This window comes from Phasianus colchicus, chromosome 2 (genome assembly GCF_987193195.1).
Source record: "Phasianus colchicus chromosome 2, bPhaCol1.hap1.1, whole genome shotgun sequence".
Classification (NCBI taxonomy): domain Eukaryota; kingdom Metazoa; phylum Chordata; class Aves; order Galliformes; family Phasianidae; genus Phasianus; species Phasianus colchicus.
The window spans coordinates 87251013-87269854 of record NC_143437.1 but is presented as its reverse complement, the minus strand read 5'-3'; the positions used below and the strand labels follow the sequence as shown (position 1 = coordinate 87269854).

At 40.2% G+C, this 18842-nt stretch overlaps 1 protein-coding gene across 2 annotated transcripts in view; it reads right to left on the bottom strand.

Moving 5' to 3' along the window:
* Window positions 1-16049, bottom strand: part of HMGCLL1 (3-hydroxy-3-methylglutaryl-CoA lyase like 1) — a 72804-nt gene extending 56755 nt beyond the window's left edge. Inside the window, exon 1 of one of the 2 annotated variants that reach the window (XM_031610952.2) lies at window positions 14432-16049. In XM_031610952.2, the coding sequence (XP_031466812.1) occupies window positions 14432-14524 (93 nt within the window). In that variant the 5' untranslated portion in view covers window positions 14525-16049. Of the gene's footprint in view, window positions 1-14118; window positions 14308-14431 lie in introns of those variants that run through there. The other variant, XM_031610951.2, reaches the window with a different exon arrangement.
* Between the last annotated feature and the right edge of the window lie 2793 nt (window positions 16050-18842).

Below are 18842 nucleotides of genomic sequence, written 5' to 3'. Positions count from 1 at the left end.
GGATATAAACAGATGTCAGAAATTAAAAAGGCAGCATGGTACTCGATGAGTAGAAATACTAGGCTTAGTTTTGGACTATGCTTCAAAAAAAGAATTCGACCAACCAAAGAGCAGCAAAATAGAAAATCAAAGTAATTTGTTAATGAGCTTCATTCTATATAGCAGAGTTGTACGCAGAGTTAACATCCACATGCAAAGAACCCACTACCTCCCTGGGCAACATGTGCCAGTGTTTGACCACTTTCACAGTACGAAACATTTTTTCTGATCCTTAAATGGAATTTATCCTTCAGTATGTGCCCACTGCCTCTTGACAAGCCACTGAGAAGAGCTTGACTTGTCCCCATCAGTATTAATATACTGATGTATTAATATATACATCAGTAAGATGTCTAGAAAATCTCAACTCTTTCAACCTCTCCTCATCTGAGGGATGCTCCTATCCATTATCACTGCTGTGGCCCTTTGCTGGGCTCAATCCAGTACATCCAAGTGACTTCTACTGGGAAGTAAACATACAGCTACTACTTTAGTCCACCTCTTCAAATTTAATTCAAATGTGCTTATAACTTCTATTAGAAGGCTTGTGAGAGCTCATGAAAGAGATTTAGATATATCAGGAAATTATCGGAATTGCAAAGTAATACATCTAACATTTCCACCATCATTTCATTTAATTGTGAAATCCAAATGCTATCACACCTATTAAATTGTTGCAAGGCTGTTTACAACTAAGTACCAGTCATACAAAAACAAAATAAATGTGATTTTAAACACAAGGGGAATTCAGCCAAACTATAAATGCGTATGCTGCCAGAGTGGACAGTTCTTTGGTATAATTAGGTTAATAATGAGGACCGTAATTGTCAAGAGAAAAGTAGAATCACTGAGGTTGGAAATGACCTCCAACATTCTCTACTTCAATCATCTACCAACCACCAATATTGCCCAGAAAAGTCATTAAATGCAAAGAATATTAACTAAGAATCAGTAAGAAAAATCGGCTACCTTTGTTGAGACAATCTTTCATAAAAATAATTCTATCAAGTGAGCAGAATTTTCATGAACTGACAGTTCCAAAATTAACAAATGACATTAACCAATTTTTTTTAAATGTTGCGCTGTTAAGAAAAATACACAAAACTAGAAAGTTAGGTTATATTAACTACACTACTCACAAACATACGTTCATGAATTAAAAAAGCAAACTATAGTTTATTACTATTCCTTTTGGAAATCCTTTAGAATAGGACAGAATAGAATAGAAAGCTACGCCAGTCAAGGTTTAAAAGCAGTATTCATCTCAAGGTTAAGAAAACTGTATAGTTGGTTGAACCTGGCTACCGTCCCCAGCCCCAAGGCCACCCTGATCTCCCCACCCTCAGCCAAATGCAGGCAAACATTTCTTTACCCTGAGTAACCATTAAGTGCGTGGAGCAGAATATAGCCTGCTTCTACCTCTCTTTGCGCCTTTCCATCAGTTGCACCTAAACAGAAGAGTTAGCAGTTCTTAATGGCCATTACTGCAAGTAGAGGCCAGCAATGTAATATGTTCCACAGGAGCAGTTGTAAGCTATTTCTGAAAATCAGTGTTTGGACATTAACTCTCTCTGAGCCCACTGCATTGCTTCCTTATCCACTGGAGGCTGCAGTTATTAGATGCTATGAGAATCATCCCAAAAGAGAAGTCCTAAGAGGACACGGGCTCTAAATACAAGCAGAGGCCTCTGATATGAAAAACACAGAATCATAAAATCACAAAGAATCACAGAATGGTCAAGGTTGGAAGGGACCTGAAGAATCATGAATCTCCAACCCCCCTGCCACATGCAGGGCCACCAACCACCCCATTTAATACTAGACCAGGCTGCCCAGGGCCCCATCCAATCTGGCCTTGAACAGCTCCAGGGACGGGACATCCACAACCTCTCTGGGCAGCCTGTTCCAGCACCTCACCACTCTCATGGTAAAGAACATCCCCCTGACATCCAACCTAAATCTTCCCTCCCTCAACTTAACACCATTTCCCCTTGTCCTGCTGTTATCTACCCTTTCAAAGAGCTCTGTCTGAAACACAAATAAAAATCCATTCAAAAGAAAAAAATGTGTATGCAGTCATGTTAGGCCACATTCTGCTAGGAGAATCACCGGAGTACTAACAAGTGTGTATGCCTGTTTCCCAGCATGGTATCTCCTAGATCTCAGCAAAATGCAGCAAGAGATTTCACATAACAACAGATTAAATAAAGCAACTCCTTTCTGGATGGAAGGAAATTCAGTTCAGGCCAAACACAGAAAAGCAAGTTTTCCAAACAATCTTAAAGACTTCATAAATTGATATAATTTCTGCTTGCAGGAGTCAAACATAAGGAATAAAAGAAGTCCTCACCTCTCAGACTATTTTTCTTTACAGCAGACAAGACGAGCTGAACTCTTGCATCTTTTGTGTGCAACACCTGCTGGATATTGTTTTCTATGATGCAGAGTTTACCCTCTTGCAGCGGATGTCTGTAGCTGATCAGAGATGCAAATAAAACCTGCAGCTGCCTCCACCCGATAATTCGCCTGTATAACCAATTCTAGTGAACTCCACTTGAACTACAGATACACACAGAAACCCTGACTCCTTCCTTCTTGTTTAACTGAAAGAGCAGTCGCACATTTGAATACTGTTTAGGAGTGTCTACTTCTACATATATTTTAAAAGCCTGAGTACTAATATTTTATTAATATAATTTTAGTAAAGAAGTTCTTTCCTGTCATATTCTTCAAACTACATGAAAGATTAAACCGACATTCTTTTTTAGACTACTTCTCATTTTCCTCTTTCATGAGTTCAAAACTAATACAAACAGGCTTTAAGTTTCCTCACCACTTTTTTATCATATCATGCATTTGGAATGCATTCTGAAACTACTGTTACTTAAACAAATTGCATAGGCTACCATACTGATCTCACAGTGTCCCGTACTTATTAATGATATCTTAGTTTCCTCATAAACTGGATCTCTTCATTATTTGATGCAAACACAGAATGTAACAGTATTATTTCTTCCAGGTTTGAAGAACTATACAGAAATACTACATCAGGCATGTGCGTATTTTTCCCCCAATGGCAGTACATAAAACAATGAGTTGCTAGACTACATTCTTTGGCATCAATTCTAACGCAGTCCCTGCTTCGTAACTCTTCATATATTGCTTCCAACCCCAAAACAATGCAAAGCACAGGTAAGTGAAATGACAGAACACAGTTTAATTGGTCATTATGTCTCAGGTACACAGTAACAGCTATGCTGGAGAGAAAATTAAGAAAAGTAATTAAGAGAACAAAACCTATTAAGACTACCTCATCATCACAGAATGGATTGGGTTGAAAGGGACCGTTAAGACCATCTAGTTCCAATCCTCCTGCTATAGGCAGGACACCTCTCACTAGAACAGACTGCTCAAAGCCCCACACAGCCCCATGGAGGTGGCAACCCCAACCTTATTGGGTGACCTGTTCCAGTTGGAACACTAGGCACATGCAGGCTATCCAAACTGCTGCTCTGACTTCTTGAGAACATGAAATGTCAGGAACTGCAGACTCAACATCCAGCAATAGTAGCAGCTAGTTCTAACAGCAACTGCGAATCACACCCTATTCCCTGCTGTGATGTTGGATGCTCTGCAGGACTATCACAAGAAAGATACTCAGAAGGATAAAACCAAGCCTTAGGTTATTCCAAGCCTGTGAAAACAAAGATATTCCTCCTCATTTGTGCACGTATACGACATAAAGTAACATGACAGAACAAAAAAGTTAAACTGAGTATGTCAACTAATAGACTCCTGGATGAGTCTGAACTCTAAATCATCACGGACAACTTGAATTGCCATTTGCTAAAAGAAAAAAAATTTGCTATTTTCTACAAATGGAGAGCATGTGTTATCACAGAGGTTTGCATACAAGTGTCAATCACAGCTAACAATAGTTCATGCAACCTAAAAGCAGACAGATGTTCCGTAGTCACAGATGACTTTGTAAAACTTACAAAATAATGACAAAGGGAATGCATTACTGGAATCAGGCAGTAGCAAAGGCACAGATGACCACAGTTAGACTCGTGTTACAATGGAATCATTAATAATAAACAGTTACTACAGGCCTATTGTTAGTTAGATCTCAGCACTGTTGGTAACTTTAGCAAAAACTGAAAATGTATTTTCAGGACACAGTGTATACATTACCATTTTCTGTTTTCCTAAATGCTTCCCTTGGCTTACAAGCAGCATTTCTCCATTAACCAAGTTGATTTGCAGCCAACTCACTTTCATCCATTTCCCTATCTTGGTCAAAGTCTGGAAAAGCAATTATACTCTGCCATCTGGGTTGGATGAAAAGGATACAGAGAACTGTGATCAACAGCATACTGATGACACTGGAGCCAAAACCTCCCACACTTTCCTTTACTATTATTTATGGTAATAGTATTATGGTGTGTATGGTGTTTTACAGGGAAGACTGAAGACAGAATTCTAGAATGCAGAGTGGTGTTTTTCCACACACATTGAAAAAGCAGAGGCATGATCATTATTACAAGACCAACATGTGAAAGCAATTTGCCCTTTATAATACTTTGGGATATCAATGGCAAAAAAAAAAAAAAAAGAATACACTGACAAGGCAGTCCATCCACCCTATCAGATATGCTCTTTGAATACCTCTTTGTCAATAAAAGTGAGTTATGCACACATCCTTGAGAATTCAAGTAAAAAGCTGGAAGCAAATAAACTATCCTCAATTATTAGTGTCATCAAAATCACTTTCTGTGTCCAAAACCAATACCTAATCAAGGAAATTTTCAGCTCAAGTACAGCTGGCCCACCGCTGCTTTTTCCACAGCTCTCCCCAAAAGACACTGATAAAAATGACAGTAATTTAATGATTATTTATTTAGTCACAGTTGGCAACTCGTACTCCAGGAGAATCTGAAATCTATGAAGCTCCTTAGAAGAGTAACATCTGTAAAGTGTTACCATAATAATTTCCCAATAGAAGGAAGGAAATTATGGCATCTTGAACACTACAACATTCTCAGTGTTATGAGAATGTTCCACTTTCCACAACAGAATCAGTAAAACGTGATCACATTTAAAGAATATCAATTTCTGACCATTTAAGTGATAACAAAGCTACTGAATTTTTTCCTTATTTAAAATTCAGAAAAAGACATGTGTGCTGCCTTACTTTTAAATAAATATATTAATTTTTCATCAGTTTTTATTAGCTTACTTCAAAGCAAACAAACAATGATATACCACTGTAAAGATGCATTATGTATACTTGAAGCTTCTGACAAGTTAACTGACTGGTTAAGTTCCCAGTGTATATCAGGTAGTATGAACAGAGAGCAGCGTATAAGATTTTAACATATTCTAATCATGCAAACATGAGAACAGTGAAGTGGAAAAGGCAGAAGAATATGAGTGGTATTGGAGAAACTATGACAAAGAGAAAAATAGAATGAAATCATATCACTTCAGACTACTTTGGAAAAATAAAGGTTGTCAAGGCAAAATTAATCACCTCCTGATGTTTTATTGCTTCCACTTCTTGACTCTGCAAAGACTTTTTTCAGCCTTAATATTCTAGAAATTAAGATATACAACATATAAAAAAAAGTATGTGCTGCTATAGAATTCATAATAAGACCAGTGGTTCAATGTTAAATAAGTGTGAAATATGTAAATAATATCTAAAAGTATTATTATTAGCTGTCCTTTCTTTTTACTACCAAAGGATTGTTCTAAACTCTGAAGATAGGGAATAATCGTTAAGGTCTAAATGGCAATTCAGCAACCCATTAAGCCCAAAATGTCCTCACATGACCTTAGGGATATAACTGAATTAGAATTTAAGATACGTGAATAATAATGTATCAGTACTCTACACTGTTGTCTACAAGTTTGCTCAGTAAAGTCAATTCACACCTTCAGATGCACAGTCTTAAGGTTCCTGAAAGACAAAATGTAGAACAGAGGGACCGATGGCCTTTTTTGGAACATGGAGTACAAGATATGATAGAGTATCTTAGAATGACATTTCTCAGCACTGTCAGCAATGGCTAAAAGCATATGACATAAGTCAACTTACACAAAGTAATATGGGCACAATTCAGATGGTTAATTGCAAGCACCTTCTGAGATGCATCCCACTTGACTTCCAGCTACCACTACACAGGTCTCCCATAAATCCTGTTTGGTATTGGCCAACACTCTGAGAGTCTTAATTACCTCAGACCATCTCAAACAATACCAGTCAACTATGCTTAAGCAACTGCATCAAATTCTAAAGATGAAAAGATGACAGGGAGATGAGATAAGACAGTTCTCAATCACCAGCACATTCCTCTCCATACAGCCAACAGCCAGCTGGCTTAGCAGCTAAACTAAGCCATCTCCATACCATCCAGGCAAAGTGAGAAACAGCAGGTCCAAGCAGCTTCCCTGTCCTTTCTCTTCTCTTTCCCAATATATTCTTCATATAAGCTGTTTTGCCGTTTGTGAAGCCAACACATAGTTAAACTCAAATTATGTTTCCAAGCTTTTAAAAATTCAGCTGCGATCAGCTACAGATTCAGTTAAATCTTTTTCCTAATCCCAGCGTTCCACATGATATACCTTCATCACTTAGCTTGCTCCCCCATTTCTCACATACTAACACCTATATTTAATCTCATCTTAACTACTTGCATTAAAAGTAAACCCTAAAGCCACATACAGTTCCTTTCCAGATGCTGCTGTTCAATTATTTCCCAGTGGGTTTCACCTAACATTCCACCAATGTCCTCTGGCGCTTCAGTCCACATCTCATGCATTCAAAGCCTTTAAACTTTTTTTTTTTTTTCCAAGAAACTCATAAACTAACACCTTTATTCTCATACAAAACAGCTAACAGCTGTGGACAAAAGAAAAAAAAAAAAAAACAACAGCCAAACAAAGAAGAAATATCTATCCAGTACAGCTTTATACCAACACACTGTTAGCAGTTTCTGCATGTAATAAATCTATTTTTTTTAAAGCTGCTGAGAAGCACTCTTAAGTACATTTAATCCAAATAACACATTCAAACGGAATATAACAATTGGAGTAAGTTTCATTCATTTATATCAAACCAAAAACTAAGTCTCTATTTAACAAAGGAATTATCTAAGAACAGTATGAGGTACAGCAACGTTATGACAGAAAGTATAATGTACTCCCTATCTCCTGCAGCTTCTGGTTCACAATCAGATTTCGTCCCTAACAACGGTCAAAATCTCCACTGCCAATTGTTACATCTAACCCAGTGAAAGTCTGGAAAGTTGATTACTTTCAACTCAATACCTTATGATAAAAAGAAACCTTAAAACTAACCCTGTAAGGTTTTTCCTGAAATGCGTATCATGCATTTATCAGTTTTGTTACTCCTTTGGAGCGAGAGATTGATTAAAATGCCAGAAAGTCAGAAAAATAAAGTCCTTATCTGATTCATAATCTCCTGAATAAACTCTTTATTCATTAAATCCTACGTCCCAACCGACATATTACAAAACTGAAAGGAAACCTTTTATCTTCACTCCACTACTCAGCTTTAAAGTTTGCGCACAATTTTGACATTTCCATCCCATGAGGTCTATGCATGTGTAAACCACTAATACAGCAGCAATAAAATATTTCCCTTTTGCTGAAAAGCTAAAATGCTGAATTAGCTTTACTGGTATTTAGCACAGTTGGAAAGCCTGATTTTGATCACGGAGTTACAGGCCTCATATTACATGCTCTTATCTCAAAAATTCCAAATCAGTCAATAAAGCAAGTTTTCTGAGAGCTTCAATATCCTGCTGAGTTCTTCCACATGATAGAAAATGGATGGGTTAGACAGCCAAAGGGAAACTTTCCCTATAAATCTGTGTCCGGCAGATTGTCTTTCACATTCTTAATATTAGCATCTTTCTGTTCCAGTATTTTCTGAAGATCGGTTAATTGATGAGCCTTACTTCTTACAAGCAGCTGGTTGCATGGTCCTTGATGGCACTATGAGCACGTCAAGGTCCACGTGTGCATTATAATGTGCAGTGGCACACACTGTAGTTCGCATTCCCCAGCAAGTTCACAATAGTAAGCACCATCTTTAACACACATTTTCTTCTTCATATTTCATGTATCTTTTAAAATACACATTTGGGGGGAAAAGAAGAATGTTAAAGAAAATAGGCCATCTTTGTTAAATGAATGAGGGAGCTGAACAATACAAGAGAGCTCAACAGAGCCTGAAGTATTAAATAACTACTTTGCTGGAGTCCCCCACAGTTTCTTTTAACATAACTCCTTCCACATTTGACACATCAAAGGATTTCGGTAACCTTCAATTCCTAAAATTTCAGGGAATCATCGCCTTGGTTAAATACCTCGAATATTTATGCTGTGAAAGAGCAGAGGGTGACAAGAACTCATTTCAGCTTTATCTCTGGACTGTACCTACACTGCACTGGTTTCTCCCCACACGATATTCACATGGAAACTGAAATTCAAACACACCTTTTCATACACAAGTGAATCTTTCATCACAGATTCTGCAAGAACAAGAGCTACCCTCTTCCTCCAAAATAATTAGAGCTTTTTTTTTTTTTTTAAATGGACTAAAACTGAGAGTAAATAAACATAACTTCATTCTAAGTACCCAGCTTTCTACCTTTAAGTCCAAGGAAGAATAAACAAACTGTTGATCCAAGCCACCACAGAAACTACCGTCATTACAATTTATCAATATCCTCATCAAACATTTTCAGGATTCAAAATTTGATTCATTAGGAGCAGTAAATAATTTGCTTTACAAAAACTTCTATGCCTGACTTACTGCTAGTTTGATGAGGCAGGCTGTGAGATTTCCTTACTCAAAGTACAGCAACTCCAAAGCTACAAGATCCACAAACTGTAAACTGAACCACCATTAAGATTAAAACCTGAGCTAATGATAAAAGCTCCTTTTATTTCAGTAGGAATTAAAAGTGAATCTAGTTCATCTTAGACAAGTCACTTATCTTCACCCCAGCAAAAACAACTAGAAAATGAATTAAGAAGAATGATCTCAAGACATATGAATTGTCAGAATGATGATTTGACACATGGGGTGTCTGAAATTAATCTCCCTCCTTGAGCTGGCAAGAGAGGAAATGAACATCCCTGCCCATATGCAGTCTTTGAAGGAGGTGGAGGTGGGACAAGTCAAAAACAGGATCTCACCAAAAAACAGATGTTGGGTCTGAGCAGAAATTTCCTGTGTATTTTTTTAATTCCCAAATTTGCAGAGCAAGATCTGTAAAATCCTTTACAACATCTCCAGCTGCATTACGAAGTTCTAAACCCACATAATAATCCCAATATAGTATAAATCTGTATCAACTAAAAAGTTTCTGTTATCTTTCCATTATTCACAATCCAATAGCATGAAAAAAAAAAGTCAGTGACTTCACCTGTGTCAAACCTACATTTTATTATCCGACCTTGACCTTCTAACATTCTGTTTGGCACCCTTTAGAAAACTGACTGCTTGGCCTTTTCAGACTTTCCACTTTTCGACGCTTTATCCAGCGATGTTCTCGAGCCGTTAAATCACAGCATGAAGAATATCTGGCTGAAAAAATAGAGATGAGTCTACTGAACTGATCTTCTAAAGGGAAAATTCCTCTTGACTTAAAGGAAAATTTTGGAAAGAATTTGACACTGAACTCTCTCCACTGCTGTTAAATTCAGTGGGAGCGTGTTCTGTGTTTTATTTTGTACCTTCAGTGTTAACGTGTGCCAAACGCCATTTACCATCTCCAAAGTCATCAAGAAATGATACAGCATGCTGCTCAATTTAAATTGTTCTTTGAGTAATCCTTCCTGCTTTATTCTTCTGATTATACTTATTGGTTGAATAAGATTGTATGCCTTCTGTCTTATCAAACAAATAAACAATACTTGGAAATGTGTGGAAATCTGTAACAAACCAGAAAAGAATCATTCTTGGGATGCATTCTATACTGACATGGCTGCTGCATGTAGAGGAACAAGCAGGGTTAGAAATCAGGAATTTCTAAGTCACTTAGCAATTATTTAAACTACATGAAAGACAGTGTTAAATCTGAATACCTTGAAAGTTCTGAATAAAAACACAGAATGAGGTAAAGAGTGGCTAAAGCACAAAGAGAAAGAGAGGGGAAAAAAGAAAAAAGAAAAAAAAAAAAAAGATGCCAGATCCTCGCCCCTTGAAATTAACATTCTTTCTCTGTGTATTGAGTTCATTAAGCATCGTTCAGTAACATCATCCTTCTAAAAATTAGGAAACCAGAGTTTCACAATATAAAGTTTACAACCTCTAGCTTCTCTTTTCTCCCATAAAAACAGACTTGGTAGGCAACTTTCAGCATAACAAAACAAACTGAATGTGAATTATGATCTACTTATTGTACACTGTAATTGCCATAATACATTTGCAATTCCAGATTTTTTTTTGCAATTCTTGAAGTTAAATACGTTAAATAAAAAAATAAAATAACCTGGCAATTTAAGAAGAGTCTGCAATGCACATTCGTTGCTGGAATATAAAATTACACAGAGATAAAAAGAACATGAAATGCAGTATGTCTCAAATCAATCACTCTGCGGAGTAGCTAAATGATTCAAATATAACAGGCATGACTTGACTTCCCAGGCAGCATAATATCAGACATCTCTGTTTTTATGCTGTAATTTCAACCAAGAATCAGTTGTTGAACACAAGCGGCAAAGACAAGAACAGCTAAATTTGTCAGTTTTCATCACATTATTCTCGAATTACTTTAAAAATAAATTTGAGAGGTTTCTAGCATACCATTAAAAAATGAAAGCATACTGCAAAATCTAAACTACTAACTTAAAATTGTAAAAGCAAGACAAGTACAGAATTACAGATCATAGGGGTTGGAAGGGACCTCTGGAGATCATGGAGCCCAACCCCGCCGCCAAGGCAGGTTCCCTACAGTAGGTTACACAGCACAGCATTCAGGTAGGTCATGAACATCTCCAGAGAAGGAGACTCCACAGCCTCTCTGGGCAGCCTGTCCCAGCGCTCTGTTTCTCTCACAAAAAAGAAAGCCCTCATGCTCAGATGGAACTTCCTGGGTTGTGGTTTGTGCCCTCTGCCCTTTGTGCTGCCACTGGGCACCACCAAAAAGAGCCTGGCCTCATTCACTTGGCTCTCGCCCATGACATATAAACACTGACAAGATCCCTGCTCGGACTTCTCCATGCTGATAACATCCAGGGCTCTCAGCCTTCCTCATAAGGGAGGTACAATAGGTCCCTAATCATCTTCATAGCCCTCTGCTGGAGTTTCTCTAGAAGGTCACTGTCTTTCTTCTATATATGTCCTGCTTCAAGAGTGTTAGTTAGTGAGTAGAGAGGGAATCTTAAGGCTGTGCGTTTTAGGTCTAGGTCATTAAACATAATTAGACATACAACATACAAATCACTGTGACCTAGGCACTGAAACAGATGTTAGCTGTCTAAATTAGAGGACCTGAGCTTTGGTTTGTTATTATACAAACTTAAACACGTTTTGAATTCACCTGTAGTTACATAACTAATATTAATGTATACCGTGATTTGCAGTGATAACATATCAGTCAGTTAATAACAGCATACTGCATCCAACAAAGGACCCAGAAATTAGACAAGATTACATTGTACACATCAGCACTATTTAGATTTATGTCTCTTAGAGTCACAGCCTCATCCAGCAAAGTGAGAGACCAGAGTGTTATTTTTTTAATCACTTTAGGTCTGCATGTAATAGATATAAGCAGCTCTCAACAGAGCAAATGAATACTAATATGACACACCTTTCAGTACATCTAGCCAGTGGCTCATAAAAATACAATTGCCCAAGAGAAAGATGTTTATTACCCAGTTATGTTGAGCTACTACTTTCCTGTAGCAGAGGAGGATGCACTGATTGAAAGCAGAAGATGGATATTCAACTGAAGAAGACATTCCAATTCTCCAAACTCATTTTTGTTCAACGTATTGTATGTCATCAAAAAATTGAATTTGGAACTGCCTATATTTCAACAATCACTTAAATGTTTATTCCTACAGTCCTTACTAAACAAGCTTCTAACTCCCTTAGGAATCCATTCACTTTTGCTACTATGGACACTGCATAGTCTAACTTGATTTCTAAACTGGATTGTCATTTTGTAACTAGGTCTCTCATTTTGATTCGAAAGCTTCTACAGATCATCAACACTTGATTCGTAACTCTTAAACTTCTACTCCATATTTAACCTTGGTATATATGTTTGTATGTGTGTGGCAACACACTTCTACTTTAAGCTCTCCCCTCTTCTCTCTCTGCCTGCCTATTCCCCAGGTCTTAACAGGAGCTACCTAACAAACTACAAATATCTCACTTTTTACAGCCATCAACTGAGCTACAATGGTTTCTATCATATAAAGAACATATTTTTTCTTGAACGTAGTGATTGCAGAATAAACTCAAGCATAAGGAAAACTTTTACGTGTTGTTTGAGCATCCGTGTGAGAAAAAATGAAAATCTGAACATCCATGAAAGGTGAAAAAAATTATTAGAATCGTCCAACAAAATCACAGGGAGGTAACAAAGAAGGAAATGTTTGAATATTCCTATTTACCTATGTGTTGGTGGGCTCCATGACAAGCCCATGGCTGGTAAGAGCACAGCATGCTACTTGAGGGTATGAGAGTTTCACTGGTGCCAACAGCAGCACCAGCAGCAAACTCAATACCGACATGGTTTGGAACTGTGCGCAGCACCACGGGCAGCTCTGTGAAAGGCCCAGAACTTGAGTTTGAGAAATGTGAACCCAGGTAAGCAAAGATGATACTGTGGCTTGTTGAGATTTTTGTCACCCTACAATTTTTAAACTATCTCACTTTTCACACTGTGAACTATAACAGAGGGGTGGAAGTGGGAGATGCACAAGCAGAACTCTTTTAACAATGCATCATCCCTGACCCTGGATTGACTCAGAAGATGCCCACCTGCATTGTCTGAAACTTGACATGTTCACAGAATCACTAAGGTTGCAAGTGACCTATAAAATCATTTAGTCCATCAACCCATCCTCACCATGCCTGCTAACTGTGTCTCTCAGAGCCACATCTACATGTTTCTTGAACACCTCCAGGGAGCGTGACTCCACCACCTCCCAGACAGCCTATTCCAGCACCTGACCACACCTCCTGAGAAAAAAAAATTCACAGCAGTCAGTTTGAACCTCTCCTGGTACAGCATGAGGCCATTACCTCACATCCTATCACTATTACCTGGGAGAAGAGGCTTGCCACAACCTCCTTTCATGTAGTTGTAAAAAGCAATAAGGTTTCCCCTGAGCCTCCCTCAGACTTAACAACCCCCACTGCCCAAAAGGCTTGTGCTCCAGACCCCTCACAGATTCACTGTCCTTCTCTGGAAACATTCCAGGGCCTTGTTGTCTTTCTTGTAGTGTGGGGCCCAAAACTGAACACAGCACTTGAGGTACAGCCTCACCAGTGCTGAGCACAGGCAGATGATCACCTCTCTGCTCCTGCTGACAGCACTGTTTCTGATACAGACCCGGCTGCCATTGGCCTTCTCGGCCACCTGGGCACACAGCTGGCTCACGCTCAGTCGGCTGTCAACCAACACCTCAGATCTTTTTCCTCTGTGCACCTTTCCGGCCACTCCGTTCCAAGCCTGTAGCATTGCCTGGGGTTGCAGGACCCGGCACTTGGTCCTGTTCGAACTCATACAGTTGGCTTCATCTCATCGATCCAGCCTATCCAGAACCCTCTGTCGGGCCTTCGTACCCTCGGACAAATGAAAAATACCGCGGTAATGACCAAGAGAGGGCCAACACGGTATGCGGACACTCGGAGACCGGACGCAGGCAGCGTGCAGCGGCGCCGCAGGTGAGCGCGGGGCGAGGCAGATCCCCCGCCCGGCGGCACACGGCGGCGGCCGCGCCCCGTTCTCCCCCTGGCGGCGGCGGCGCCTGGCAGGGCCGGCCCCGCACCACCCCTCCACCCCCCGCGGCGCGGGGCGGTACCTGCCCGGGATGCGGAGGCGCGGCCGGCTCCCCGATCCACAGCTGCTCCTTGAGGAGGTGCTGATCGCTGAGGCAGTGCTTCAGCGCCGACGGCACCGTACCCATGGCGGGGCGGCGAGCGGCCAGCCGCAAGGTCAGCGCGGCTTCCCGGCCCCGCTCCCGCCGCAGCCACTGGCTGCAGCCCGGTCCCGGCAGCGCCCGCGATTGGCGGAAGGCGGGAGCCCGCCGCGCCGGCACCCCCGCCGCCTACAGTTTGCTGCGGCAACCGCGCCTCAGCGCAACCGCCGGCGGCCGCCGCTGCCCCGCTCCTCACCTGCCCCTCCGCGCCGTCCCGAGCGCTGCGCGGCCCGGGCGCTGCCTGCCCGCGTCGGGCGGCGGCTTGGCCGGCTCCGCAGCTGCCCGCCATTGCGGGAAGCCGGGCAGGGAACTCTGAGGGGACGCGGGGACAACGTTTCTGCCGGGCGGGAGGCACGAACGTGGGACGGCCAACCGCTCTGCCGCAGGGCGACGGCAAGCACACGCATCCCTGGGGGAACGGAGCCCAGGCTGTGCCCTGCGTGCTTCTGCGGAAGGCTGGAGGGGAAGGAGAGAGGGCCAAGGAAGGACTGACAGCTCGCCGGCCTGGTTGGGTCCCTGGGGCTGTGCCGATGATTCCCGATAAAATCCGGAATAAAATTTCCCGGTCGGCAGTTCAGGTGGTGGCACATCTGTGACAAAAGTCTTCTGTGCTTGTCAGCGTGTCTGTTTTACAGTTGGGCCGTGCAAACTTAGAGCAAGCGGCACGTTGCTCGCATTTAACAGCTCTCAAAAGCAGCAGGTTATATTTTGTCATCTCCCTTCAGCGCTCCCTTCAGTGTCAGCCAATTTTCCAGGCTCCCCTCAAATGAAATACCTTGTGCTTTCCGGATAACTCCTTTTCTGGGGTATCAGCAAGTTCATAATTTCACTCACCTCTCCCTTGTTTTCTAAGAAGATTAGCAAGTTTACAGCCAAGTCCCTGCTTCAGCTCTCTGCTGAGAGGCATGAGGCTCTCAAGGCAGTCAGTTGTATTTCAGGCTTGCTTTTCTGTCTATTGAAACCCTGTAAAACAATGCTGGAACGTGTTGGAAGGGCTGGGAAGTGTTTCTTTTCTGAGGATTATGACAGCTCTTCAGAAATAAAACATTTAAAATACGATTTTACAGAATGTTATAAAATGCCAGTCTCAGGCGTCTCTACAATTTCAAACCTGCCCACAGGAAAGTGCAGAGGAGATTCTCTGCTGGCTGAAATCTTAGGCAATTCATATCCTTTCTCTCTTCTACCAGACAGGTATTTGTCTTCAAAATTCTTACATGTTCACAGCTCAAGATTCCACAAATTACCCGCTATATGCTGACTCTGAGTCCTACTACCTATAAAACTGGGAATAAAATACACAGAGGCTGATCATAAAACAAGCCTTATTTTTCCGTGTCCCTGTGACAGGCTGTTGATGTCTGATGTGGTGTATGTGAAGAGAAAAATACTGCATTGACGTAAATATTTTTTGTTTGCATTGTTTATGTTTTCTTAGCAAATTGGAAATAGGCTGAAAACACAATTATGTGAGAAAGATAGAGTATGCCTGTGTATACAGTGTACCTCTCCTGTCTACTTGACCTGGACTCTTCTCCAGTTACTTCAGCACTGAAGTCAAACCTTTAATCATTTTTCTTACAAATATGACAGAGATTAGTTTCATGATAAGACTCAGTATAAGCCTTTTTCTGCGTCGCTGTTGTTACAATCAGAAAAACATCGTGCCAGATTTGAATGGTGTATTTCTGGGGCTCAAAGCTTCCTGGTCCTCTTCCATGCTAGGCCCTCTGTGAACATTTTGTAGCACAGATCTGCTTTAAGACTCAGAGTGCCACTAACTAAGGTGAAAAGGAGCATTTTTAACTGAAATCAGTAGTGTTGAGCAGAGAAGAAGAACATAATGATGATACTTCAAAATAAACAGCTTTTCATAGTTTGTTGGTTTGTTGTTTGTTTTTTTTTTTTTCTTTTGTCCCTCTCATTCTCCTGAAAACAGATATATATATATTTTTCATTCTTGACAATTTAGCACTGAATTTTTCAACTGGTGCTTCTAATTATATGTAAACAGCTGCCTTAAAATCAAAAGACATATTTGCATGTGCACAATATTCATCTGAAACTGGCTGGTTCTTAGGATAATGATTATTAATCTACAGAAAAAGCACTGTGCTAAAATCTTTAGAGCTACACCAAATTGCTATTCTTAGACAAGAATCGTGTATAACAATAGAAAGTAGAAGGAGCTCTGAGTGCACCTTAGGCAGACCTAACCATGCTGATGCTGTCATTTAGTTGCAGGGGTTAAAAACTTACTTAACTTCACCCTACTAATGAATTAACTTGAAGGTTGTTGTGGTACCACATGCTGCTTAACCTTATCTAGCCTCAGTGGTAGTACCAGCATATTTACTGATGGAAGCTTTTGCAAAATCATGTGAAGAAGAATCGAGACTTCTGGCAGATCTGCAGCACACAGACCTCTTGTGGTCTGAACCTTTACATGCCCTGTGCTGTTCTTTATTTTGATTCTGCATATTTTTTTGTTGTTCAAAAATGGCATTTTGGAGGAATGTCAGTTTATGAGAACACATGGAAGGACTCAGATGTGTTTAGTGGTATATCAGAATAGTGAACAGAAATTGCACATGACTGGCTTTTGGCTCTCCATCTGTCTCGTAAAACTATTTATCATTTTGATACTCCTCTGAATCTATCATTGTCATTGGCTCACTGTGTTCTGGTCAAAGGTTTTAAAACGTTTATTAAAAGGAATGCTTTTCACTAAAATAAATAATCTCATAGAAATCCTGCCACTGAGTGTACCAGATGGTAAGAACCGGCACATTTGGGTAAAATGCAGAGAAACTTCAGCTATTACCATGAGAGATATTTCTGTACTGCTTACTGTTTCCATGCAATTACACAGGTAGTTGGCAGTCAGATCATTAGAAGTGAAAACACCGAAATGTTCGATTTCCTGCAGTGCGACACAAACACTTGGCCAAGAGAGGCACAGTAAAAATAAGTCAGTCATTTACAAGCATCTAAAATAAAATAAGAAAGTTGTTTAAAGAGTGATTTGATGACAGCGAGAAGGACAGAATCAGAAGCAAGGGAGCTATTCATACTGCTGATAATCATTAAGTGCCAAACTGGCAAGCAGCCAAGGTGCCTACTAGGCAGGGATCAAAGACACATATGGTGAGTCTCAAACAACAAATAAGCCATAGAATTCTGGCAAGCATTGCAGGAATAATATGCTCCAGCCTTGTCAGAGAAGATGGGGGCTAAAGAAAAAGCAACTGCGCTACCAATAGTGGATGATACCTTAGGGAAAGCAAAGCTTTCATCATTTCAGTTTTATTGGAGAAAAATGCAGATAACTTCTCACATATGGTAGGTCTGGTTGATCTAAATTGATGGGAAGTGTAACACAATGTTAAAAAAGATTCTTTACAGTTGTGGCAGTAAATCAGTGTTCCATTAGCAACAGCATCATTCAGAGACAGCATTCTTCAGAGAGGTAGTAATAGATTTACTTTGCCAAAGAAAGACTGCACCCCAGGTGATAGACACCTGGCATTTGAAACAGACATAATCAGGAAGAAAGTCCAAGTTACATCTTGCCAGATGTTGGATCCTGTTCTTGTCTATTCTTTCCCTAATTCAATCAGATAGCAGTGTTCTAGCCAACTAGATCACAGCATAAAACACACAAAGAAAAAATAATAATAATTAATTATAGTGCTACTAAGCAGTATTAAATAAAAGATAAGGAAATTCTGTGAGCTTAGAGCTTGTTTCTTGTTTCTAGTAATCATGAAAGTTATTCACTGATGCACAGACTCTTAAAAGAAAGCTATGCTGTATATATAAAGGACGCTGCCTCTTTCACTGTTGAGAATAGTACTCTGAACCTCTCAAGTGCCAGCACTACACAGCTAAATGTAATCATTGTGAGGCTTATCACAGGCAAAAAAGAATTGCAGCAGAAAGGGTTTATTTATGGGTTACATTTTCCATTTTCCATAAATGGTGAACAAATATGTCTCTTGTCTGACTCCATCTTTTAGATGGTAAGTTCTTCGTATTAGGGATCTGAGCTACTACTCGGCTTTATCAGGAGAAACAAAGAGCTGATGCCTGAATGGATTTTAAAAGTGCTACTATGATATTTAAGAAAACATTTCAGAGCATGTATTTTGCCTACCATTACACAGACTGTGTTTCCATATTTGTTTTGCACATAAATGCAGCTTGTATCTCCCTCTCCGTCCAGTCTGTTCTGCCAGTAATTACAGATGTTATTTCTTGTATGGAGTATAAGGTGGAATAGGCAGAAACCTCTGATTTCCTTCCTCCTTTTATGTTATTGAGAGTCAGCAGAACAGCACTGATTGTCAGTGAGGCCAGTTTTCTTGTTCTTCCAGTAAACACCCCCTTTTAAGTCACTTGGTACACGGAAACCCTAAATCGTCCTTGAGAAATGTTTGCTGAATAAGGAGATGCTGGGATGACTTTTATGCTAGGTTAATTTCTTCTCAAGTGCTTAGCATTTATTGGAATTAAAGCAAAACACCACAAAATAATCACCTGGCAAGCGAACTTGCAGTGCTTTCTGAGAATAGAGTTTCCCAAAGAGGAAAGAAAAAATAAAGACC